This window comes from Theropithecus gelada, chromosome 10, assembly GCF_003255815.1.
Source record: "Theropithecus gelada isolate Dixy chromosome 10, Tgel_1.0, whole genome shotgun sequence".
Taxonomy (NCBI): domain Eukaryota; kingdom Metazoa; phylum Chordata; class Mammalia; order Primates; family Cercopithecidae; genus Theropithecus; species Theropithecus gelada.
The window spans coordinates 75,289,179-75,312,298 of NC_037678.1; the positions used below are offsets into that span (position 1 = coordinate 75,289,179).

At 39.4% G+C, this 23,120-nt stretch overlaps 1 protein-coding gene across 3 annotated transcripts in view; it reads right to left on the bottom strand.

Annotated features, from left to right (window-relative positions):
- RNF24 (ring finger protein 24) overlaps positions 1-23,120 on the bottom strand; it is a 94,683-nt gene that overhangs the window by 16,003 nt on the left and 55,560 nt on the right. For all 3 annotated transcript variants that reach the window (XM_025398751.1, XM_025398752.1, XM_025398750.1), the window contains exons 2-4: positions 22,847-22,996; positions 6,423-6,465; positions 3,314-3,355 (exon numbers count right to left, since the gene is read on the bottom strand). In XM_025398751.1, coding sequence (XP_025254536.1) covers positions 3,314-3,355; positions 6,423-6,465; positions 22,847-22,989 — 228 coding nt within the window. In that variant the 5' untranslated portion in view covers positions 22,990-22,996. The remainder of the gene's footprint in view (positions 1-3,313; positions 3,356-6,422; positions 6,466-22,846; positions 22,997-23,120) is intronic.

A 23,120-nucleotide genomic window follows, 5' to 3' on the forward strand; every position in this document is an offset into this window, starting at 1 on the left:
ACAAGTGTGAACCACCGTGTCTGGCCTGGACATATATATATATATGTTGTTGTTGTTGTTCTTGTTTTTGAGACAGAGTCTCGCTCTGTTCCCCAGGCTGGAATGCAGTGGTGTGATGTCGGCTCACTGCAAGCTCCGCTTCCCGGGTTCACGCCATTCTCCTGCCTCAGCCTCCCGAGTAGCTGGGACTACAGGTGCCTGCCGCCACACCCGGCTAATTTTTTGTATTTTTAGTAGAGACGGGGTTTCACCATGTTAGCCAGGATGGTCTCGATCTCCTGACCTCGTGATCTGCCTGCCTCGGCCTCCCAAAGTGCTGGGATTACAGGCGTGAGCCACCGCGCCTGGCCAATATATTTTTCGAGACAGAGTCTCACTCACTCTGTTGCCCAGGCTGGAGTGTAGTGACGCAATCTCAGCTCACTGCAAGCTCTGCCTCCCAGGTTCATGCCATTCTCCTGCCTCAGCCTCCCTAGCTGGGACTACAGGTGCCTGCCACCTTGCCTGGCTAATTTTTTTGTATTTTTAGTAGAGATGGGGTTTCACCATGTTAGCCAGGATGGTCTTGATCTCTTGACCTTGTGATCCACCCGCCTCGGCCTCCCAAAGTGCTGCGATTACAGGTGTGAGCCACCACGCCTGGCCTGGATAAATATTTCAAAGCAAAGGAATTTACCTGGGATGGAGATTTTTTTTTTTCTTTTTTTTTTTGAGCTGGAGTCTCACTCTGTCGCCCAGGCTGGAGTGCAGTGGTGTGATCTCAGCTCACTGCAAGCTCCACCTCCCAGGTTCACTCCATTCTTCTGCCTCAGCCTCCCGAGTAGCTGGGACTACAGGCGCCCGCCACTAAGCCTGGCTAATTTTTTTGTATTTTTTTTTAGTAGAGACCGGTTTTCACCATTTTAGCCAGCATGGTCTCAATCTCCTGACCTCGTGATCTGCCCGCCTCGGCCTCCCAAAGTGCTGGGATTACAGGCGTGAGCCACCGCGCCCAGCCGATCTTTTTTTTTTTTTTTGAGACGGAGTTTTGTTCTTGTTGCCCAGGCTGGTGTGCAATGGCATGATCACAGCTCACTGCAACTTTCACCTCCAGGTTCAAGCGATTCTCCTACATTAGCCTCCCAAGTAGCTAGGATTACAGATGTCTGTCACCACGCCTGGCTCATTTTTGTATTTTTGGTAGAGATGGGGTTTCACCATGTTGGACAGGCTGGTCTTAAACTCCTGACCACAGGTGATCCGTCTGCCTTGGCCTCCCAAAGTGCTGGGATTACAGGCATGAGCCACCCTGCCCAGCGAGAGACTTTGACAAAAGGGTCAGTTCACCAAGAAGATATTTAATGTGTATACACCTAACAACAGAGCTTCAAATAAATAAATAAATAAATAAGTAGACATAATATATTCACAGGTCAAAATACTCACCATGGTAAAGGTCAACTCTCTCCAAACACATTTATAGATTTAATGCAATATAAATCCCAGCAGGATTTTTTTTTTTTTTAAAGATACAGATGAGCTGATGCTACAATTTACATGGAAGGGTAAAGGAACCAGACTAGCTAAAACAATTTTGGAAAAGAATGAAGTTGGAAGAATCACACTACCTGATTTTAAGATTTACTATAAAGCTATTAATAATCAAGACAGTGTGGTACTGATGAAGAAACAGACACACACAAATCCAGAGAATATAATGGAGAATCCAGAAATACAGTCACAAAAAATATGGCTATTTGATTTTTGAAAAAGGAGCAAAAGAATTTCAATGGAAAAAGCAACTCACCATAACCAAAGCTGGGGATACTATGGTGAAAAAAATCCAAGACTATATACAAATGACCAGCAAAACAGGAATTGGTGGGTGTAGTTGGTTACTAACTCTGATACATACTGATGCAACACACAATGTACGTATTCAGAACAAAGTTTCTAAACTAATAGGTCAAACAAACAAGGAAGACTTGTTCTGGATTAACCTGTTAAAAATTTAATCTTTTCATTTATGGTCATCAAAAAGACTCCAAATGAGAAACAGACCACCTTCTATTACTTCATGTTAATTTTGGCCATGTGTCAAAATTAACTTCTGGGAAAAGTAAAAAATCAAACAGTGGCCAGGTGCCGAGGCTCACGCCTGTAATCCCAGCACTTTGGGAGGCCGAGGCGGTGGATTACTTGAAGTCAGGAGTTCAAGACCAGCCTGGCCAACATGGTGAAACCCCATCCCTACTAAAAATACAAAATTTAACTGGGTGCGGTAGTGCATGTCTATAATCCCAGCTACTCGGGAGGCTGAGGCAGGAGAATTGCTTGAGCCCAGGAGGTGGAGTTTGCAGTGAGCCAAGATTACGCCATTGCACTCCAGCCTGGACAACAGAGTGAGACCCTGTCTCTCCAAGGTGAGGTCTAAAATGCTATTAAACAGAAATATATCAACTCTTTGATGAAAAATATGCAGAAAGAGCAAAGGACCAATAGATGATTTCAAATATTTAACAATAATATGATTATTTTTATTATTATTCAAATAACCTAACAAATTAACTTTCTTTGAAGAGACTGGCAATTTAGCTTCACCACAGTTAGGCTATATATGACACAGCTGTTGCAATGCACAGCTTTTCAAGTCCTTGCTTTAAATACCAATTAGAAAACCCAGAAAGGGAGAAGGAAAGGGTGACAAAAAATAAAAATTCTGAATATTTGTAGTCAGAGGCAATACAAGAAATAGAATTAAAAAGAATTCTTACAGGCTATGTATCTTAATGTATACAGCAGGATATACACACCCAAGTTTGTACTTAAGTTACAAAGCACCTATGACCCAACCATGCAACTGAATAGCTAAACAATCCCAAGAATTCATATCTCTACATATGTGTTCTTCCCCTATTCCGTATGTCTTACCTTCTTAAATCCCTACCCCCATGAGATAATTGCTCCCTTTTTTTGTACCACTGGTAATAAAGAAATATTGGGAACATTTTCAGTGGGGAAATTAGTATATACTCATCTTGAGTAGAAAAACTAACATATCTGTTTCCTATTCATACAGCATGGCAGCAAGCAGCATCCCTACTGCTATGAAACTTTATAATGGTGTCATCACTATTAAAAGTATCAGTTAGACTACTCTCGTAAAGCCTTCACACAATTGATTTTTATGTGACCTCATCCTGAAATATTCTATTACCCCAATCAAAATAAGCCTATTTTTTTCAACTACTGAAAATAAAAGTGTTTAAACATACCACAGCATACCACTGCTACTAGAAAATGGAACAAGAAGATTTACTTATCATCAACTTACCTCATGTAAATTCAATTCTTTTACTTTCTCTTTTAATATAACCTGTAAGACAAAAAAGTATGTTCTTATGCCCATTTAAATCTATAATTTTAAATAGTTTTCATATGCACACATATTTTTATTTTGTATATATGGCTCATTTCCCTCATACTCAATATTGGAGAGAATTTCTTTTACAGTTTGAGACAGATCATTTTAGCCCCATTTTTTTAACCTGAGCAATGATGCAATATTCTCCTAAAAAAGGAATTTTGGCCCAGCACAGTGGCTCACACCTGTAATCCTAGCACTTTGGGAGGCCGAGGCAGATAGATGGCCTGAGGTCAGGAGTTTGAGACCAGCCTGGTCAACATAGTGAAACCCTGTCTCTACTAAAAATACAAAAATTAGCTGGACGTGGTGGCGCCTGGCTGTAATCCCAGCTACTCGGCAGGCTAACGCAGGAGATTCACCTGAACCCGGGAGGCGGAAGTTGCAGTGAGCCAAGATCGCTCCATTGCACTTCAGCCTGGGCAACAAGAGTCAAACTCCGTCTCAAAAAAAAAAAAAAAAAGTCAATCTTAATTTTGAAAGTTTTGACTCCATGGTGACGAGACAGTAGTTAAAATGAATGCCAAGTGATAAGAAGGAAGTTTGCTATTTAAGAAAAAACTCTGAGACTAAATATAGCTTATTAGAGTATATTTCATCTTAAAGTGAAGAAAATAGGCAAGTAAAATTTGAGGGGAAAACTTCTAAATGTTGGTGTCTTACATTCCTGAACTAAAAATGGATTTGAGGGTAAATCCTGTTTTCGGAAATCACACTAGAAGCTACTATCAGGTCTCATAGGGATATACTAAATTTCCTATCCAGTATATTTTAAAGATCAAATTTACTGTATGTCTTGTGACTTGACTAGTTTTATCAGTCAGTTTCACTTAAGTGACTGCAAAGGCCAATTTTACTTTCTAGTTAGCCTACATACAAATATCTTATAAGTTGTCAAGATCATAATAGGTGGCCAGGCACAGTAGCTCACACCTGTAATCCCAGCACTTGGGGAGGATGAGGCGGGCGGATTGCTCGAGCCCAGGACTTTAAGACCAGTCTAGGCAACACAGCGAAACCCTGTCTCTACAAAAAATACAAAAATTAGCGAGGTGTGATGGTGCACGCCTGTAATCCCTGCTACTTGGGAGGCTCACTTGAGCCCAGGAGGCAGAGGTTGCAGTGAGCTGAGATTGCACCACTGCACTCCAGCCTGTGTGACAGAAGTGAGACCCTGTCTCAAAACAAAACAAAACAAAACAGATTATGATAGAAGCCTGAGAAACATGGTGAGACCCCATCTCTACAAAAAGTACAAAAATTAGCCGGGGGTGGCGGTGTACACCTGTAGCCCCAACTATGCATGCCACCACACTCAGCTAAGGTGGGAGGATCACCTGAGCCCAGGGAGGTCAAGGCTGCAGTGGGCTGTGATCATGTCACTGCAGTCCAGTCTGGGTGACAGAGACCCTGTCTTAAAAAAAGAAAAAAAAAAAAAAGATTATGATAGGACTGAGGCGAAAATATTCATTCATTTAGAAAACTAAAATACTCAACTCTGATTATGGATCCCACATGAGACCTATGAGAGTGTGGGGTTACCTAAGGACATCAGTATGTCCATCTAGGGAAGGTGCCAATGAGCTCAGATTTCAAAGATACAAGGACAAAAGATGAACAGAAAGATAAGCAGTCCTGGCTGGGCATGGTGGCTCACACCTGTAATCCCAGCACTTTGGGAGGCCAAGGCAGGCAGATCATGAGGTCAAGAGATCAAGACCATCCTGGCCAACATAGTGACATGGTGTCTCTACCAAAAATATAAAAATTAGCCGGGCGTGGTGGCAGGTGCCTGTCGTCCCAGCTACTTGGGAGGCTGAGGCAGGAGATCACTTGAACCCGGGAGGCGGGGGTTGCATTGAGCCAGGATCTCGCCATTGCACTCCAGCCTGGCGACAGAGTGAGACTCCGTCTCAAAAACAAACAAAAACAAGATAGGCAGTTCTGAAGTGTTACAGTTCCATAACATCAGTGTCAGCAAGGTTAAAGACTCAAAGAAGCTGAAGCTCCCCTGTACCCAAGAAGAATGCTAAGAGTAACAAAAAATAAGATTTTCATGCTTAGAGCCCAAGGAAAATCTAGGCCACCTGTTTGGTGTTAGTGGTAAAATATTAATGGAAGAAAAAAATAATTTTACTTGGCCTTGAAGAAAAGATAAGTGTATTAACTTAAAGACAAAATCAGTGAAGGACTAGGTCATTAACAGCTATGATCCAAGTTTGCAGACTTCTAGTGGATAATATGAGTTAACATTTAAAGTACAAAAGGCAGTAGATGAGATCACTGTAACACAGCTGGTCACCTCCGAGGAACTATGTCTTCTAATAAAGAAGGAAGGAAAAATTTCACTTAATGGTATCTCAGAACTCCATTAAGTTGACAGTAACTTTAAGAATTACAAGCTATATAGCATTTCTCTTTAGCAAACTGTTGGCTCAAGTTTCCTGCTAAATTATATTATATCATTTGAACTTTCCATAGCTTCAAGTAATGCTTATAAAATAAGAGAATAATACTTAAGAAAATGAAGTTGGCCGGGCGCGGTGGCTCAAGCCTGTAATCCCAGCACTTTGGGAGGCCGAGACGGGTGGATCACGAGGTCAGGAGATCGAGACCATCCTGGCTAACACGGTGAAACCCCGTCTCTACTAAGAAATACAAAAAAATAGCCGGGCGAGGTGGCGGGCGCCTGTAGCCCCAGCTACTCGGGAGGCTGAGGCCGGAGAATGGCGTGAACCCGGGAGGCGGAGCTTGCAGTGAGCTGAGATCCGGCCACTGCACTCCAGCCTGGGCGACAGAGCGAGACTCCGTCTCAAAAAAAAAAAAAAAAAAAAAAAAAAAAAAAAAAAAAAAAAAAAAAAAGAAAATGAAGTTGATATATTATACTGCAAATTGGCGGTGAGATGCTAAAATGAACACAAGTAAATTCAGTCCCAGTTTAAAGTATGAGTGGAAATCAGAGTTCTCAGTTTTTTTGGAGAAAAAAAAACTCAAAGCCAAACTGAATTAAATTTCTCACCTGTTTGTAGGCATAAAATTCTTTGTGTGCTTGATGTCTTAGCCTAAAAGACAGAAATTAGCAATGCAATATTGAGATTTCAAACATAGTAACTTGAAGAAAAATAAAAAGCTGCTGGTTTTGGTATTAATTTATATCATTTATGGCTCAAATGATATAAATTAGAACCTTTACCCTGAAATGCACCCAAATGACGTATCTCTTAACATGTTATGTGAAAGTGACCAGGGAACCATGAAATGTTACCCCAACGTAAGATGACTCAATTCTTTTTATACTGACAGTCTACTTATTTCAATAATATTTATATTTTTTCTTAATTAGAAAAAATGTCAGTATAACATACATCCAATGAAGTATAAAAACCTTAAGTATACTGCTCAAAATCTTAAAAAATGTACATACCAGGATAACTATTGCTCATATCAAGACATGGTACATTTCCAGCACATCTGGGCCCTCTAAAATGACCCTTCCTAATCAATATCCATGCCCCAGAGGTAGCACTATCCTGATTTCTAATACTGTAGACTAATTATATCTGTTTTTGAACTTCAGGTAAATGGATCATTTGGTATACACTCGTTTGTGTTTGGTTTCTTTCAGTCTACAATGCCTTGTGAGATTCTTCCATATGGTTGTAGTAATTGTCTTTCTGACTGACATACAGTATTCCATTGTATGAATATAGTATCATTTATTTATCCATTTTACTGCTGATGAATATTTAACTACTTCCTGTTTGAGGGTATTACTAATAAAGCTGATACACAAATTCTACATGTCTTTTAGTGGACATATACACTCATTTCTGTTAAGTATATACCCAGGAGTAGAACTGCTGGTTCAAAGTACCACACCAAGGCTGGGCACTGTGGCTCACGCCTGTAATCCTAGCACTTTGGGAGGCCGAGGCAGGCGGATGGCCTGAGGTCAGGAGTTTGAGACCAGACTGGCCAACATGGAGAAACCCCCAACTCTACTAAAAATACAAAAATTAGCCAGGCGTGGTGACATATGCCTGTAATCCCAGCTACTTGGGGGCTGAGGCAGGAGAATCACTTGAACCCTGGACGTGAAGGTTGCAGTGAGCCGAGATCATGCCACTGCACTCCAGCCTGGGTGATACAGTGAGACTCTGTCTCAAAAAAAAAAAAAAAAAAAAAATCAAAGTACTCACCCCGGCTGGGCATAGTGGCTCCTGCCTATAATCACAGCACTTTGGGAGGTTGAGGCAGGAGGATCACTTGAGCCCAGGAGTTCGAGACCAGCCTGGGCAACACAGCGAAACCTTACCTCTACAAAAAATACAATTATCTGGGCATGGTGGCGTGTGGCCTGTAGTCCCAGCTACTCAGGAGGCTGAGGCGGGAGGATTGCTTGAGCCTGGGAGGTGAAGGCTGCAGTGAGCTGGGACTGTGCCACCCCATTCCAGCCTGGGTGGACAAAGTGAGATCCTGTCTCAAAAAAAAGAAAAAGAAAAAGAAAAAACAACCTCATAACAATTTTACTCCTATGGGTAGTTCACGAGAGTTCTAGGTGTTCACATCTTTGCAGGTTAAGTTTGAAAAATTTTAAATTTAAGTAAGTCTAATTTATCAACTTTTCCCAATTAGGTTAGTTCTTTTTGTGTCCCATTAAAGAAATCTTTGCCTATCCCAAGACTATGAAGATATTCTCCCATGTTGTGAAAACAATCTGTTGTTTTACCTATAGAATATAGGTCTATGATCCATCTGAAATTGGTCTTTATGTATGCTGTGAGGTAGGGGTCCAGATGCTTTTTATCCTCATATAGATTTTCATTTGCCTCACCATCATTTATTGAAAAGATTCTCCCCTTTCCCCACTGCACTGCAGTGGCACATCTGTTGTAAATCAGATGTATCGAATATGTGAGTCTATTTCTAGAGCTGCTATTATTATGCTCCATTGGTCTATTTGCCTATCCTTGTATACTGACTGGGGTGAACGTGTCCCCCTCAGCTCCCAATTCATGTCAAACTGGAACCTCAGAATATAACCTTATTTGAAAATAGGGTATTTTCAGATTATTAGTTTATTAAGATGAGGTCATATTGGATTAAGGTGAGCCCTAAATTCAATTTGACTGCTATCCTTAGAAGAAGAAGAGAGGATACGCAGAGACAGACGGAAAAGAAGGCCATGTGAAGACAGAGACAGAGACTGAAGTGAGGCAGCTACAAGCCAAGGAATGCCAAGGCTTTCTGGTACTCCCTGCAAGCTAGGAAAAGGCAAGAAAGACTCTCTCCTAGAGCCTCCAGAGGAAGCATGACTCTGCCAGCACTTTAAGTTTGAACTTTTCTAGCCTTCACGATTGTGAGAAATTACATTTCTGTTTTAAGTTGCCCAATTTGTGGCACTTTGTTATATCAACACCAAGCAACCAATGTACCTTATGTCAATATCATGCTATTTTAAAAACTTTTATTTTGAAATAATTTTAGACGGAAAAGTTGCAAAAAATAGAATTCACATATACCTTTCTACCAGCTTTCACATTTATATAACCATAGTTGTATATACTATGTCCACATTTAATACAACCAGAGTACAATTATCAAAACCATTAAATTAACATTGATATATTAGTATTGATGTAACGTTGATGTATTATGAACTAAACTACAGACCTTATTTGAATTTTACCAGTTTTTTCTCTCATGTCCTTTTCCTGTTCTATGATCCAATCCAGGATCCCACCTTGCATCTAGCTATGTCTCCTTAGCCACCTCTAATTTGTTTTTTTTGTTTTGGAGACAGTCTCGCTCTGTCACCCAGGCTGGAGTGCAGTGGCATGATCTCAGTTCACTGCAAGCTCCGCCTCCTGGGTTCACAACAGTCTCCTGCCTCAGCCTCCTGAGTAGCTGGGACTACAGGTGCCCAGCAACACACCCGGCTAATTTTTTTTGTATTTTTAGTAGAGAGGGGGTTTCACCGTGTTAGCCAGGATGGTCTAGATCTCCTGACCTCGTGCTTCACCCACCTCAGCCTCCCAAAATGCTGGGATTACAGGCGTGAGCCACCGTGCCTGGCCAGCCACCTCTAATTTGTTGAGAGTTCCTTAGTCTTTCCTTGTCTTTCAAGATTCTGACATATTAAGTATGATCACTTTTTCTTGGTGGAATTTGAAGATTTCAATTTAAGATTAAGACAGTGTCCACTGGGTTTCTCCACTGTAAAGCTGTTAATTTCTCCTCTGTAACTGATAAATATCTTGAGGGAGATATGCTGAAATTCTACACATCCTCTATTTTTTTCTCAAGCTTTTGCCCACCAATTTTAGCATGCACCTTGCTTGCAATAATTACTGTAATGTTTGCCTAAATTCTAATGGTGGTTTTGTAGTTCTCTAATTCCTTGCACATTTGTTAACTGGAGTTCTTCTATAAGGAAGGATGTGCTTCCTTATTTATTTGTGCAATTATTTATTTCTAGCAGTCTAGACTCATGGATATTGGTTTTAATCTATGTGAAGAGATGTGCTTCCTTGTTTCTTTGTGCAATTATTTATTTCTATCAGTCTAGACTCATGGATATTGGTTTTAATCTATGGGAACAGATGTGCTTTCCTCATTTATTTGTGCAATTATTTATTTCTATCAGTCTAGACTCATGGATATTGGTTTTAATCTATGGGTTACAGTTCAATATGATCACTACTTTTTGTTGCTCAAACTGATTGGCCTGAGTCCTTCAGGCTGATTCTTGTGTTCTTTCAACAAGCCCCCATCCTTTCCCATGCATTTCCTTATTTACTGGCACCAAAAGATGTTTCAGGCTCATTTTATATGTTCTGTGTTCCAGTCCCGGGGTTAGCCACTTCTTCCAAGGAACCCTAATTCCTTTTACTGGAGAAAAGTATTTAGAACTTCAGATATGGGTGCCTGGTAAATAGTACTTTCTCTTAATATTGTTGATTTAAAACAAGTTTTGGGGTCTGGTAGTAAAAGTCCTCAACTTTTATTCTTTTTAATGACTGGCTTGGCTATTCTTGGTTCTCTGCATTTCCATATAGATTTCAATTGCCACCAGAAAGGGAAAAAAAAAACCCTCTTGGGATTTTGGGTGAGAATGTATGAAATTTACAGATCAATTGAGGAAGAACCGACATTTTTGCAAGACTGAGTTTCTAACCTAAGAACATTATTTCTTTATTTACAGCTTTAATGTCTCTCTCACACATTTCTCCTAGACATTTGGTAATTTTTGATGCTCCTGTAAATAGTATTTTAAAAATCTTTTATTTTCTAATTATTTCTTGCTACTTATATGGAAAAAAGTAATTTTTGTATATTGATCCTGTATCTGGTGACTTGCTAATTCTAAATAGTTTTTCTGTAAAAACTTTTGGATTTTTTAATGTACATAATTATGTTGTCTGCATATAATCACAATTTAAATCCTGCCTTTATAATCTTTATATACTTCTTTTCTAAATACACTTTTCTTTTATTCTTTTTTTCCCTGTTTTTTTGCACTGACTAGCTAGGCCCTCCAGTATGATGCTAAATAAAAGTGATAGTGAATGTCCCTATAAATACATCACTATTAAGTACGATGTTTTCTTTAGTTTTTTTTGTAGATACCCTTTCAAATTTTAGAAAGTTCTCTTGTAGTACTAGTTTATTTTACAAAAAAATCATGAATAGGTATTAAACTTTATCAATGCTTTATGATACTATACTATTAATGTGCTATATTGTATTGATTGATTTTCAAATCATTCTTGGAACAAACTTCATTTGGTTGTAATATTCTATCTTTTTTGTAGATCCCTGGATTTGATTTATAATATTTTGCTGATGAAAAGATCGGTCTATAATTTCCTTTCTCATAATATCATTGTCAGGCTTTGAAATCAAAATTATGCTGGCCTCATGAAATGAGTTGAGAAGTATTTGTTCCACTTTTATTCTCTGGAAGTGTCATATAGGAGTGGTACTTTTTTCCTTAAATGTTTGGATCAGTTACTTGGCTTAAAATATCACTGTGGGAATGTTTTAAAAATACATACAATTTCTTTTCTCTTTTTTTTTTTTTTTTGACACGGAGTCTTGCTCTGTCACCCAGGCTGGAGTGCAGTGGTGTGATCTTCGCTCACTGCAACCTCTACCTCCCGGGTTCAAGTGATTCTCCTACCTCAGCCTCCTGAGTAGCTGGGGCTACAGGTATGCACCAACATGCCCAGCTAATTTTTGTATTTTTTAGTAGAGATGGGGTTTCCCCAAGTTGGCCAGGCTGGTCTCAAACTCCTGACCTCGTGATCTGCCTTGGCCTCCCAAAGTGCTGGGATTACATCATGAGCCACCGTACCTGGCCCAAAATACATTCTTTTTTTTTTTTTTGAGACGGAGTCTTGCTCTGTCGCCAGGCTGGAATGCCATGGCGTGATCTCAGCTCACCGCAGCCTCCACCTCCACCTCTTGGGTTCAAGGGATTTCCCTGCCTCAGCCTCCCAAGTAGCTGGAATTACAGGCACATGCCACCACGCCTGCCCGGCTAATTTTTGTGTTTTAGCAGGGATGGGGTTTCACCATGTTGTCCAAGATGGTCTCGATCTCCTGACCTCGTGATCTGCCTCATTTCTTATTATATAATTATTCATATTTTCAGTTTCTTGTATCTTTTTCTTTTTGAGACAGAGTCTTGCTTTGTCGTCCAGGCTGGAGTATAGTGGCACAATCTCGGTTCAATGCAACCTCCGCCTCCCAGGTTCAGACGATTCTCTTGTTTCAGCTTCCTGAGTAGCTGAGAATACAAGTGTGTGCCACCACATCCAGCTAATTTTTATATTTTTAGTAGAGATGGGGTTTCATCATGTTGGCCAGGCTGGTCTCGAACTCCTGACCTCAGGTGATCCGCCTGCCTTGGCCTCCCAAAGTGCTGGAATTACAGGCATGAGCCACCATGCCCAGCCCCAGTTTTTCCTTTTTAAAATTTTTATTCTTTGATTGTTATTCATATTACAACTAACCACCTTAAAGTATACAATTCAGTGGTAAGTAGTGTACTCACAATGTTGTGCATCTACCAGCTATCTCTAGTTTGAAAACTTTTCATCACTCCAAAAACACCTAGTACCCATTCAGTGATCACTCCCCATTACCCCTTACTTCTATCCCCTGCAACCTCTAATCTGCTTTTTGACTCTATAGATTTGCCTATTATGGATATATTATATAAAAGGAACAACGCAATATACAGCCTTTTGTGTATGGCTTTTCACCTTAGCATGTTTTTGAGGTTCATCCTGGTTGTAGTATGTATCAGTACTTCACTCCTTTTTACGGCTGAATAATATTCCATTGTATGTACATACAATTATCCATTCATCTGTTGATGGACATTTGGGTTGTGTATAGCTTTTGGCTATTATGAAACATTTCTGTACACATTTCTGTGTGGACATATATTTTCATTTGTCTTGGGTATATACCTAGGAATGAAAATCTGGGTCACATGGTTTAATATTTTGAAGAACCGGCCAGGTGCGGTGGCTCATGCCTGCAATCCCAGCACCTTGGGAGGCTGAGGCAGGTGGATCACAAGGTCAGGAGTTCAAGTCTGGCCAACATGGTGAAACCCTATCTCTACTAAAAATACAAAAAATTAGCTGGGTGTGGTGGTGGGAGCCTGTAATCCCAACTAAGTTGGGAGGCTGAGGCAGGAGAACTGCATAAACCCGGGAGGCAGAGGTTGCAGTGAGCTGAGATTGTGCCATTACCCTCCAGCCTGGGCAACAGTGCGAGACTCTGTTTCAAAAAAAAAAATAAAAGAAAATTTTTTTTTTAAGATCTACCAAATTCTTTTTCACAGCAGCTGCATCATTTTGCATTCCTACCAGCAATATATGCAGGTTCTTATTTCTCCACATTCTCATTAACACTTAGTATTTTTCTGTTTTTGATTACAGCATCCTAGTAGGTGTGAAGTGGTATCTCATTGTGTTTTTAATTTGGAATTCCTTTTTTTTTTTTTTTTGAGATGGGGTCTTGCTCTGTCGCCCAAGCTGGAGTGCAGTGGAGCGATCAAGGCTCACTGCAACCTCCACTTCCCAGGTTCACGCCATTCTCCTGCCTCAGCCTCCCGAGTAGCTGGCACTACAGGCGCCTGCCACCACACCCGGCTAATTTTTTATATTTTTAGTAGAGACGGGGTTTTACCGTGTCAGCCAGGATGGTCTCGATCTCCTGACCTCATGATCCACCCGCCTCAGCCTCCCAAAGTGCTGGGATTACAGGCGTGAGCCACCGTGCCCGGCCTGGAATTCCTTCATGACCAATAATGTCAAACATCTTTTCGTGTGCTTTTTGGCCATTTGTGTATCTTCTTTGGAGAGCTGTCTAAATCTTTTGCCCATTTTTAAATTGGGTTGTCTTTTTGCTGTTAAATTGTAAGAGCTTTTAATATATTCTGGGTATTAAACCCTTATCAGATATGACTTGCAAATATTTTTCTCCCATTCTGTAGGTTGCCTTATCACTTTCTTGATGTCCTTTGATGTACAAATGTTTCACATGTTAATATCCAGTTTCCCAGTACCAATGGTTGAAGAAACAATTCTTTCCCCATTGAATGATCTTGGCACCCTTGTTTGCATATTAATTTGGCATAGATGTTGGATTTATTTCTGGACTCTCAATTCTATTCTATTGGTTTATATGTCTATCTTTATACCAGTACCACAATTTTTTGATTACAGTAGCTTTTTGAAGTTCTGAAATCAGGAAGTGTGACTCCTTCTATTTTGTTTTTCTTCTTCAAAACTGCTTTGGCTATTTGGGGCCCCAGTTCCAAATGAATTTGAGGATTGCTTTTTCTATTTCTGTAAAAAAAGGCCATTGGAATTTTGATAGGGATTGCACTGAATCTATAGATTGCCTTGGAGAATATTGACACTAACTATATTATAAAGACTATATAAATCCATGAACATGGGGTGCCTTTACATTTATTTAGGTCTTTAATTTCTTTCAGCAATGTTTTGTAGTTTTCAGGGTATAAGTCTTTCACTTCCCTGGTTAACTTTATTCCTTAAAATTTTATTCTTTTGGATGCTATTGTAAATGGGATTGTTTCCTTTATTTCCTTTTCAGATTGTTCATTGTTGATGTACAGAAACACAACTGATTTTTGTGTGTTGATCTTGGACTCTGAAAGTTTGCTGAATTTATTTGCTTCAGTAGTTTGTGTGTGTGTGTATGTATCCTACGGGATTTTCTCTATATAGGATCACATCATCTGCAAATGGAGATAGTTTTACTTCTTTCTAGTTAGATGCCTTCTACTTCTTCTTCTTCTTGTCTAATTATTCTGGCTAGAACTTCCAGTACACTGCTGAACAGTAGTGATAAAGTGGGCATTCTTATTGTGTTCTGATCTTAGGGGAAAGCTTTCCATCTATTACCAGAAAGTACAATGTTAAGCTGTTTTTTTTTTTTTTTTTTAAATAAATGCCCTTTCTTGTGTCAGTTTTGATATACTTTTTTTTTTTTTTTTTTTTTTAGGGATCTATGTAATTCACCCAAAACTTCAAGTTTATTGCCATAAATGCATAATATTCTTTGTGACCTTCTAATGTTTATAGGATTTTTAATAATATCCCTTTTTCATTAGTGATATTAGTAATTTATATTTTCTTTCCTCTTTTTCCTGATTAGTTTTTCTAGAGATTTATCAATTTTATTAATATTTCCAAAGAACCAGCTTTGGTTTCAATAATTTTTACTATTATACATTTATTTTCTATTTCATTGATATCATGCTTAGTTTTTTTACTTTCTTCCTTTTACTTTTTCTTGGGTTTAACTGGCCTTTTAGCTCCATGAAAATGCAGCTCATTGGTTTTTGTCTTTCTTGCCTAATATATGAATTTTTATGTAGTTCAAATAATCTATATCCTTACGGGCTTTTTGCTTGTTTTACATTTTATTTCTTTATGTGAAAACAGTAACATTTTCATGTAAAGAAACTATTTTCACGTAAAGAAATAAAATGGACCAGACATTGTGGCTTATCCCTGTAATCCCAGCACTTTGGGAGGCTGAGGTGGGAGGATCACTCGAGCCCAAGAGCTCAAGACCAGCCTAAGGAACATAGTGGGACTCTGTCTCTACAAAAAATTTAAAAATTAGCCGGGTTCGGTGGCTCATGCTTGTAATCCTAGCACTTTGGGAGGCCGAGGCTGGTGGATCATTTGAAGTCAGGAGTTCTAGACCAGCCTGGCCAACACGGTGAAACCCCATCTCTACTAAAAATATAAGAATTAGCCAAGCATGGTGGTACACGCTGTAATCCCAGCTACTCGGGAGGCTGAGGCAGGAGAATTGCTTGAATCTGGGAGGCGGAGGTTGCAGTGAGCCAAGAATGTGCCACTGCACTCCAGCCTGGGTGACAGAGCGAGACTCTGTCTCAAAAAAAGAAAAAGAAAAAATTAGCCAGGCATGATAGTGTGTGCCTATAGTCTCAGCTACCTGAGAGGCTGAGGTAGGACTGCTTGAGGCTGGGAGGTTAAGGCTGCAGTAAGCTATGATCATGCCATTGTACTCCAGCCTGGGTGACAGGGTGAGACCCTGTCTCAAAAAAAAATTAATAATAATAAAATAAATAATAAAAAAATAAATAAAATGAATTCCATTCGAAGTCATTAAAATTAGGCTTGATTCGTTAATTCATTTTGCTTATTTGAGTATTTTAATTACATCTGCACGTTTTCCCAAAACTGAACTTGTTACTTCCAGCTACAACATGGATCAATTTGTGCTCACCTTTTTCTTCTATCTGTGGCTCAAAATTCATCCCTTCTAGAAAGTTTTCCCTTAAATTAACTTGATTCTATGAAGTTAATTTGATTCCTCCATTACTCTAACTCCCACTAAATATCAAATATTTTACACTGCACTATTTTATTTTGCATTGCTAAACAGATATCTAAAGAGTATTTAAGAAGGCATGATTAACAATGCTGAACAGTGCTAGAGAAATTATAAAACTGTGTAGCTTATGGCCACTGCAAATTTGTGGTCTCCAGTCTCAGCCTGATTCTCCACATTGCTCTCTAATCCTTCTATCTATTCATGCTCAGTATCCTAAGCTTTCATGCAGTGGTTCTTTCAAACCCTTGACACTCTCTTTAAGTGTTACCCTATCACTCCCTCCCCTATAATTTTCTTTTTTTCTTTTTTTTTTTTTTGAGACGGAGTCTTGCTCTGTCACCCAGGTTGGAGTGCGGTGGCCAGATCTCAGCTCACTGCAAACTCTGCCTCCAGGTTCATGCCATTCTCCTGCCTCAGCCACCCGAGTAGCTGGGACTACAGGCGCCCGCCACCACGCCCGGCTAATTTTTTATATTTTTAGTAGAGACAGGGTTTCACCGTGTTCGCCAGGATGGTCTCAATCTCCTGACCTCGTGATCCACCCGCCTCGGCCTCCCAAAGTGCTGGGATTACAGGCGTGAGCCACCGCGCCCAGTCTATAATTTTCAACTGTCAATTTTTTACTACACAGATAAATCAAGGGGGCTGTCATGTATGCAAGCTTTCTCACTCCCAGCTGCACATGGCTATGAGTGTTTTGTTTTCCACAGTTACCCTCATCTCCGTCTTAGGAAAAGGTGTTCTCCTAATTAGAAATAATATTGCTATCTCTCTTATGTGTGTGTCTTTTCACCTCTATGATTTATTCTTTCTCATAAATCTTCCACAATTGGCTCATTCTCCTTAATGTATGCATAAACATACCAAAATCTCTATCGTACAAAAAAACCCAGCACTAAAATACTTCCTTGATTCTACAGCAACTCCTTCTCCCTTCAACCTAATCTTTTCTCAGCCAAGGTTCTTCAAAGACAGCAGTATATTCCTTGTATCCACTTTCACCTACTAGCTAAGTCTTGCCCCATTATAGCCTCTACTATCCCTTACCCTATACTATGGAAATTTTTCTACCAAAGATTAAGGATGCAAACCTTATTGTCAAATGTAATACGAACTTTTCAATTCTTATCCTCTTTGTGAGCAGCTGACATAATTGACTCAATCCATTGAAACACTACTTGTGAGGCATCTTTCTCACAATATTCCCTGCCCCGGTTTTTTGGTTTTTTTTGTTTTTTGTGTTTTTTTTTTTGGAGACGGAGTCTGCTCTGTTGCCCAGGCTGGAGTGCAGTGGCACAATCTCAGTTCAAGGCAACCTCCGCCTTCTGGGTTCAAGTGATTCTCCTGTCTCAGCCTCCTGAGTAGCTGGGATTACAGGCATGTGCCACCACGCCTGGCTAATTTTTATATTTTTAATAGAGACAGGGTTTCACCGTGTTGGCCAGGCTGGTCTCAAACTCCTGACCTCAGGTGATCCACCCATCTTGGTCTCCCAAAGCACTGGGATTATAGGCGTGAGCCACCATGCCCGGCCTCGATTTTCCTCTTATCTCCTGCTAGTCCTTCTCAGTCCCTTTTAAGGGCTCCTCTTAAATATCAATGTTTCCTTAGGATTCTGCCCTGGGCCCATTTTATTTTACTATACACATTCTCTCTAGGCAACACTCCTGGCTTCAGCTTCTACCTATTAATTACATGACCTCCTTTTTCCAGATCAGACTTCTCACAAGCTTTAGAGCTATACATCCAACTAAGTATTAAACATCTTGACAGTTACTCAGGGAACTCAGACCCCCATCTCTGAAATGGAATCTATCATCCTTTCACTGAAAACGTGCCATTTCATTTTCTATCTCTCTGAAGGGATTGCTATCTACCCAGCTGCCTAAGCCAGAAGTCCAAGATTCTAAACTTATCCCCTTTTCTGTCCTTAATGTTCAGTCATTAATTTCTGTTTATTTTCACCTCCCAAGTATTTCTTACAACCACAACATCTTTTCTAGAACTACTGTCATTATCTTGGTTCAAGACCTCATAATAAATGTAGCCCCAAAATTTCCCTGTATTCTTCAAAATTTATTTTTGATTATTATTAAAACATAATACATAATAATTGTACATATTTATGGGGTACATGTAATATTTTGATACAAGCATAATGTATAATGATCAAATCAGGGTAACTGGGATATGCATCACCCCTCTCTATTTTGTTTTTAATTTTATCCAAGTTACGTATGTTGTCATATGTGGCTCTACAGGGTTAACAACAAAAAAATCAGCAGTCCTCTGCCCTCTTCCCAAGAGATAACCCATTTTTTCCCCCTTTAGCTCACTATTTTGATCCTGACTTCCAAGTTTCTAAGTAACTTGCTTGTGTTGGTACTTCCTGATTTTTTAGTCTTAGGCATATCTAATGACTTCCTACTAGGGAACCATTCATTCATTTACCCAACAAATACTTATCAAGTGCTTAATATTGTGCCAGGTACAATTCTGGGTGTTTGAGATATAACAAACAGAATAACCATCAGGGAAAAAAATGAACAAACATAAATTAGAATATTATATAATTCATTATAAAATAGGATCTTTCTTTGCAAGGTAAGATGCCCTTCTTTTGTGTTCCAGCAGTGTCCTGTTCATAGCCCTATCATAGTCAGCACATTCTCTACTACAATCCTGTGTATGACTGTGGTTGGTGGTGACTGTCTTGTTTAGACCTAAGTTATATTCTTCCTATGGTTCTGATGAGTCCAGTGGTGGTGACTGGAAGGAGCTCTCTGCAGAACAGAAGAACCTCCTGGGAAGGTGCTGGAGAGCTTAGGTTATCATAAAAAACGAGCTAGGGTAGTTCTGGAGGAGCTGACTCCACGGATCTCTAGATTAACTGCAAAGACTTGTTAAATCCCAGTTTACTATTTGAAACATTAAAGGTAACAAATTAGGATCATCATAAAGGAAAGCTCCTTACGTCATGATTAAATTTTTAAAATTGGCTGGGCGCGGTGGCTCATGTCTGTAATCCCAGCACTCTGGGAGGCTGAGGTGGGTGGATCACAAGGTCAAGAGATCTAGAATATCCTGGCCAATATGGTGAAACCCTGTCTTGACTAAAAATACAAAATTTAGCTGGGCATGGTGGCGGGCACCTGTAGTCCCTGCTACTCGGGAGGCTGAGGCAGGAAAATGGTGTGAACCCAGGAGGCAGAGCTTGCAGTGAGCAGAGATTGTGCCACTGCACTCCAGCCTGGTGACAGAGCAAGACTCTGTCTCAAAAAAAAAAAAAAAAAAAAAAAAGATTTTACCAATGACTAGTAAATGAAGTTTAGAAATGTTTGAACATTTCTGATTAAACATGATAATTCAATTTTAGTGTAACAGATCCTAATTTCTTTGCCTTGTTAGCTTATTTTTTAATCTTTTAATTTTTTTTTTTTTTTTTTTTTTGAGACACAGTCTCACTCTGTTGCCCAGGGTAGAGTGCAGTGGCGCGATCTTGGCTCACTGCAACCTCTGCCTCCAGGGTTCAAGTGATTCTCATGCCTCAGCCTCCCAATTAGCTGGGACTACAGGCTTGTGCCACCACACCCAACTAATTTTTGTATTTTTAGTTAGAGATGGGGTTTCACTTGTTGGCCAGGCTGGTCTTGAACTCCTGACCTCAAGTGATCCGCCCGCCTTGGCCTCCCAAAGTGCTGAAATTACAGGTGTGAGCCACTGCACCTGGCCTGTTAGGCTGATTATAAAAAAGGATAAGGCTGGGTGTGGTGGCTCATGCCTATAATTTCAGCATTTTGGGAGGCAGAGCTGGGAGGACTGCTTGAGCTCAGGAGTTCAAGACCAGTCTGGAAAACATAGTGAGACTTTGTCTCTACAAAAAATACAAACATTAGCTGGGTGTGGTGGTGTGTGTCTAGAGTCCCAGCTACTCAGGAAGCTGAGATGGGAGGATCACTTGTGCTAGAAGGTTGAGGCTTCAGTGAGCCTCATGTCACTGTACTCCAGCCTGGACAACAGAGTGAGACACTATCTTGGAGGAAAAAAAAAAAAAAAAGATACAAAAGGATAAAAATAAGTACATATCATTATTTTTTCTTTATCACTTTACTTATTTGCTTATTAAAAGGAATACAATGAGGTAAAAGGGTGTTTCATAACTTACTTTTCAAAGAATTTACCCAGAATCACAAACTGGTACATTAGTGGGAGTTTTTTTGGTTTGTTTAAAGTTAAAGGCTTACTTAATTCTTTGACATAGTAATACAAAATATATTATGAGCTATATATTTTAGAATTAAATATTTTACATATAACTCTCCCTTAATAACATTTTCTTTTTTTACATTTTGTTATATTTTTATATTTTTTGCCTCTTTAAAAAATAATTTGGTTTTGAATATTAAATTTACATATTTCTGAGTTAAATCAACATTTGTAGAGGAATTATCAAAAAAACTAGTAAGTCTGAAAAAAAAACCATATTTTTATATTCTGAGGTCCTATATATGCTATGGCTAAGTCTCTAATTTTAAAAAATGCTGAATATTTATATAATGTTTATCAAACTATTATTAATTTATATTTGAGTGTTTTACTATATTGGAATTGCAGTAATATTAACATTTGTGTAAACACACAAAACCTTGCTCTTCTTGCTAGAAAGAGATGTAAAAATCTGAACTAGTCGAACAGTCTTAAAAGAACTCATTGTCTAGCCAGATGTGGTGGCTCACCCCTGTAATCCCAGCACTTTGGGAGGTTGAGGCGGGTGGATGGCTTGAACTCAGGAGTGCAAGCCCAGCCTGGGAAACATGGCAAAAGTCCGTCTCTACCAAAAATACAAACAAAATTAGCCAGGTGTGGTGGCAGGCGCCTGTAGTCTCAGCTACTTGGGATGCTGAGGTGGGAGGATCGCTTGAGCCTGAGAGGAAAGCTGTAGTGAGCAGAGACTGTGCCACTGCACTCCAACCTAGGTAACAGAGTGAGAAACATCTCAAAAAATAATAATAATAATAAAGAACTCATTGTCCATTGGTAATAATAAATGTGTTTACGATGCAAAAAAAAGTGTAACACAAAAATATATTAAATGCTGCAGCAAGTATTTACATGTATGTACCTCATATTTTTTTTTTCTTTCCACTAAGGAAGGTGTTGTAATAGACAAACACAAATGCTTAGGTGTTTACAATTACAAATATCCCAAGTCTAGAACTTAAAAGTGGCAGTACTTTTTTGGGACTTCTTCAGTTAACAGTTACTTTACACAGTGCTAAGCTTTTTACTCTTAATTACATTTTTGGATGATATTTATATCCCATTGTCCTAGAACACTGTGATCAAACTTTTTTTTTTTTTTTTTTTTTTGAGATGGAGTTTTGTTCTTGTTGTCCAGGCTGGACTGCAATGGCATGATCTTGGCTCACTGCAATCTCTCCCTCCCAGGTTCAAGGGATTCTCCTGCCAAGTAGCTGGGATTACAGGTGCCCACCACCACACCTAGCTAATTTTTGTATTTTTAGTAGAGACAAGATTTCACCATGTTGGCCAAGCTGGTCTCAAACTCCTGACCTCAGGTGATCCACCCACCTCAGCCTCCCAGTGTTGGGATTTTGGACGTGAGTCACCGCACCTGGCTGATCTAATTATTTAAATAATAGTTTAATAGAAATGTTAGAAAAAGGAATTTCTGGAAATAAACAGGTTTTGTAAAGGTTTTTTCTGTAGATTACAATTATATTTGTCTCAAGTATTTAATTAATTTGAGGAAGAAATAAAAGTCATAAGCAGTCAACATATCTATGAGATATAAGGAGCATCCTTTATGTTTCTTTATTATTTTATTTTTTGAGATGGAGTCTTGCTCTGTCACCCAGGCTGGAGTACAATGGCACGATCTTGGTTCATTGCAACCTCCGCCTTCTGGGTTCTCGTGATTTTCCTGCCTCAGCCTCCTAGGCAGCTGGGATTACAGGCATGAGCCACCATGCCCAGCTAATTTTTGTATTTTTGGTAGATACGAGGTTCCACCATGTTGGCCAGGCTGGTCGAGAACTCCCGACTTTAGGTATCAGAAAAGTAGGGGAAGCCGGGCTCAGTGGCTCGTGCCTGTAATCCTAGCACTTTGGGAGGCCCAGGTGAGCGGATCACCTAAAGTCGGGACTTCAGCTAACAAGGAGGCCATACCTTCTTGAAAAGCAATTTTGAAATCTCTGTGAGAGTAGTTAAATCTTGGAGATAGACAATGACATATGTGTATTTGGTAAAAAGGCAGAAAGGCAGAAAAATAAATAAGGACAATTTTCTCCTACAGAGTAAAACATTTCATCAGTAGATAAGATTGAAGATTATATAAAGGTGTTTTACTGATTACTAATGCACAGATTAAAGTATTAAGCCATCTTAAGTTTTTAAAATTTTGCCAATTCTCATACTTCATTTTTTAAAAAAAATCTGAGGATAGAAACTTGATTATTGATTGTTTAACATATTTTGAAGTAACATAGAATGAAAATTGGTTACCTAATCAAGTAGCAACAGAAGAGTAAACTAAGGATGAAGACAAATATAGCAGTACCAAAAACCACAATATATATGTTGAGAGGCAGATTCTGGAATCCAATATTAGGCATCCTGAAGTTGTAATGTGGGAAATCCGAGCTCATGGATGAACTGTGGGGGAAGAAAAGAATGGAAAAAAAAATAGGTAAAGACTAAGAACAAAGACAGCATTATCATTGTGCACGTACAGAAGCACAATGACCCCATCTGAAACAAATATGGTAGACAAAGTGTT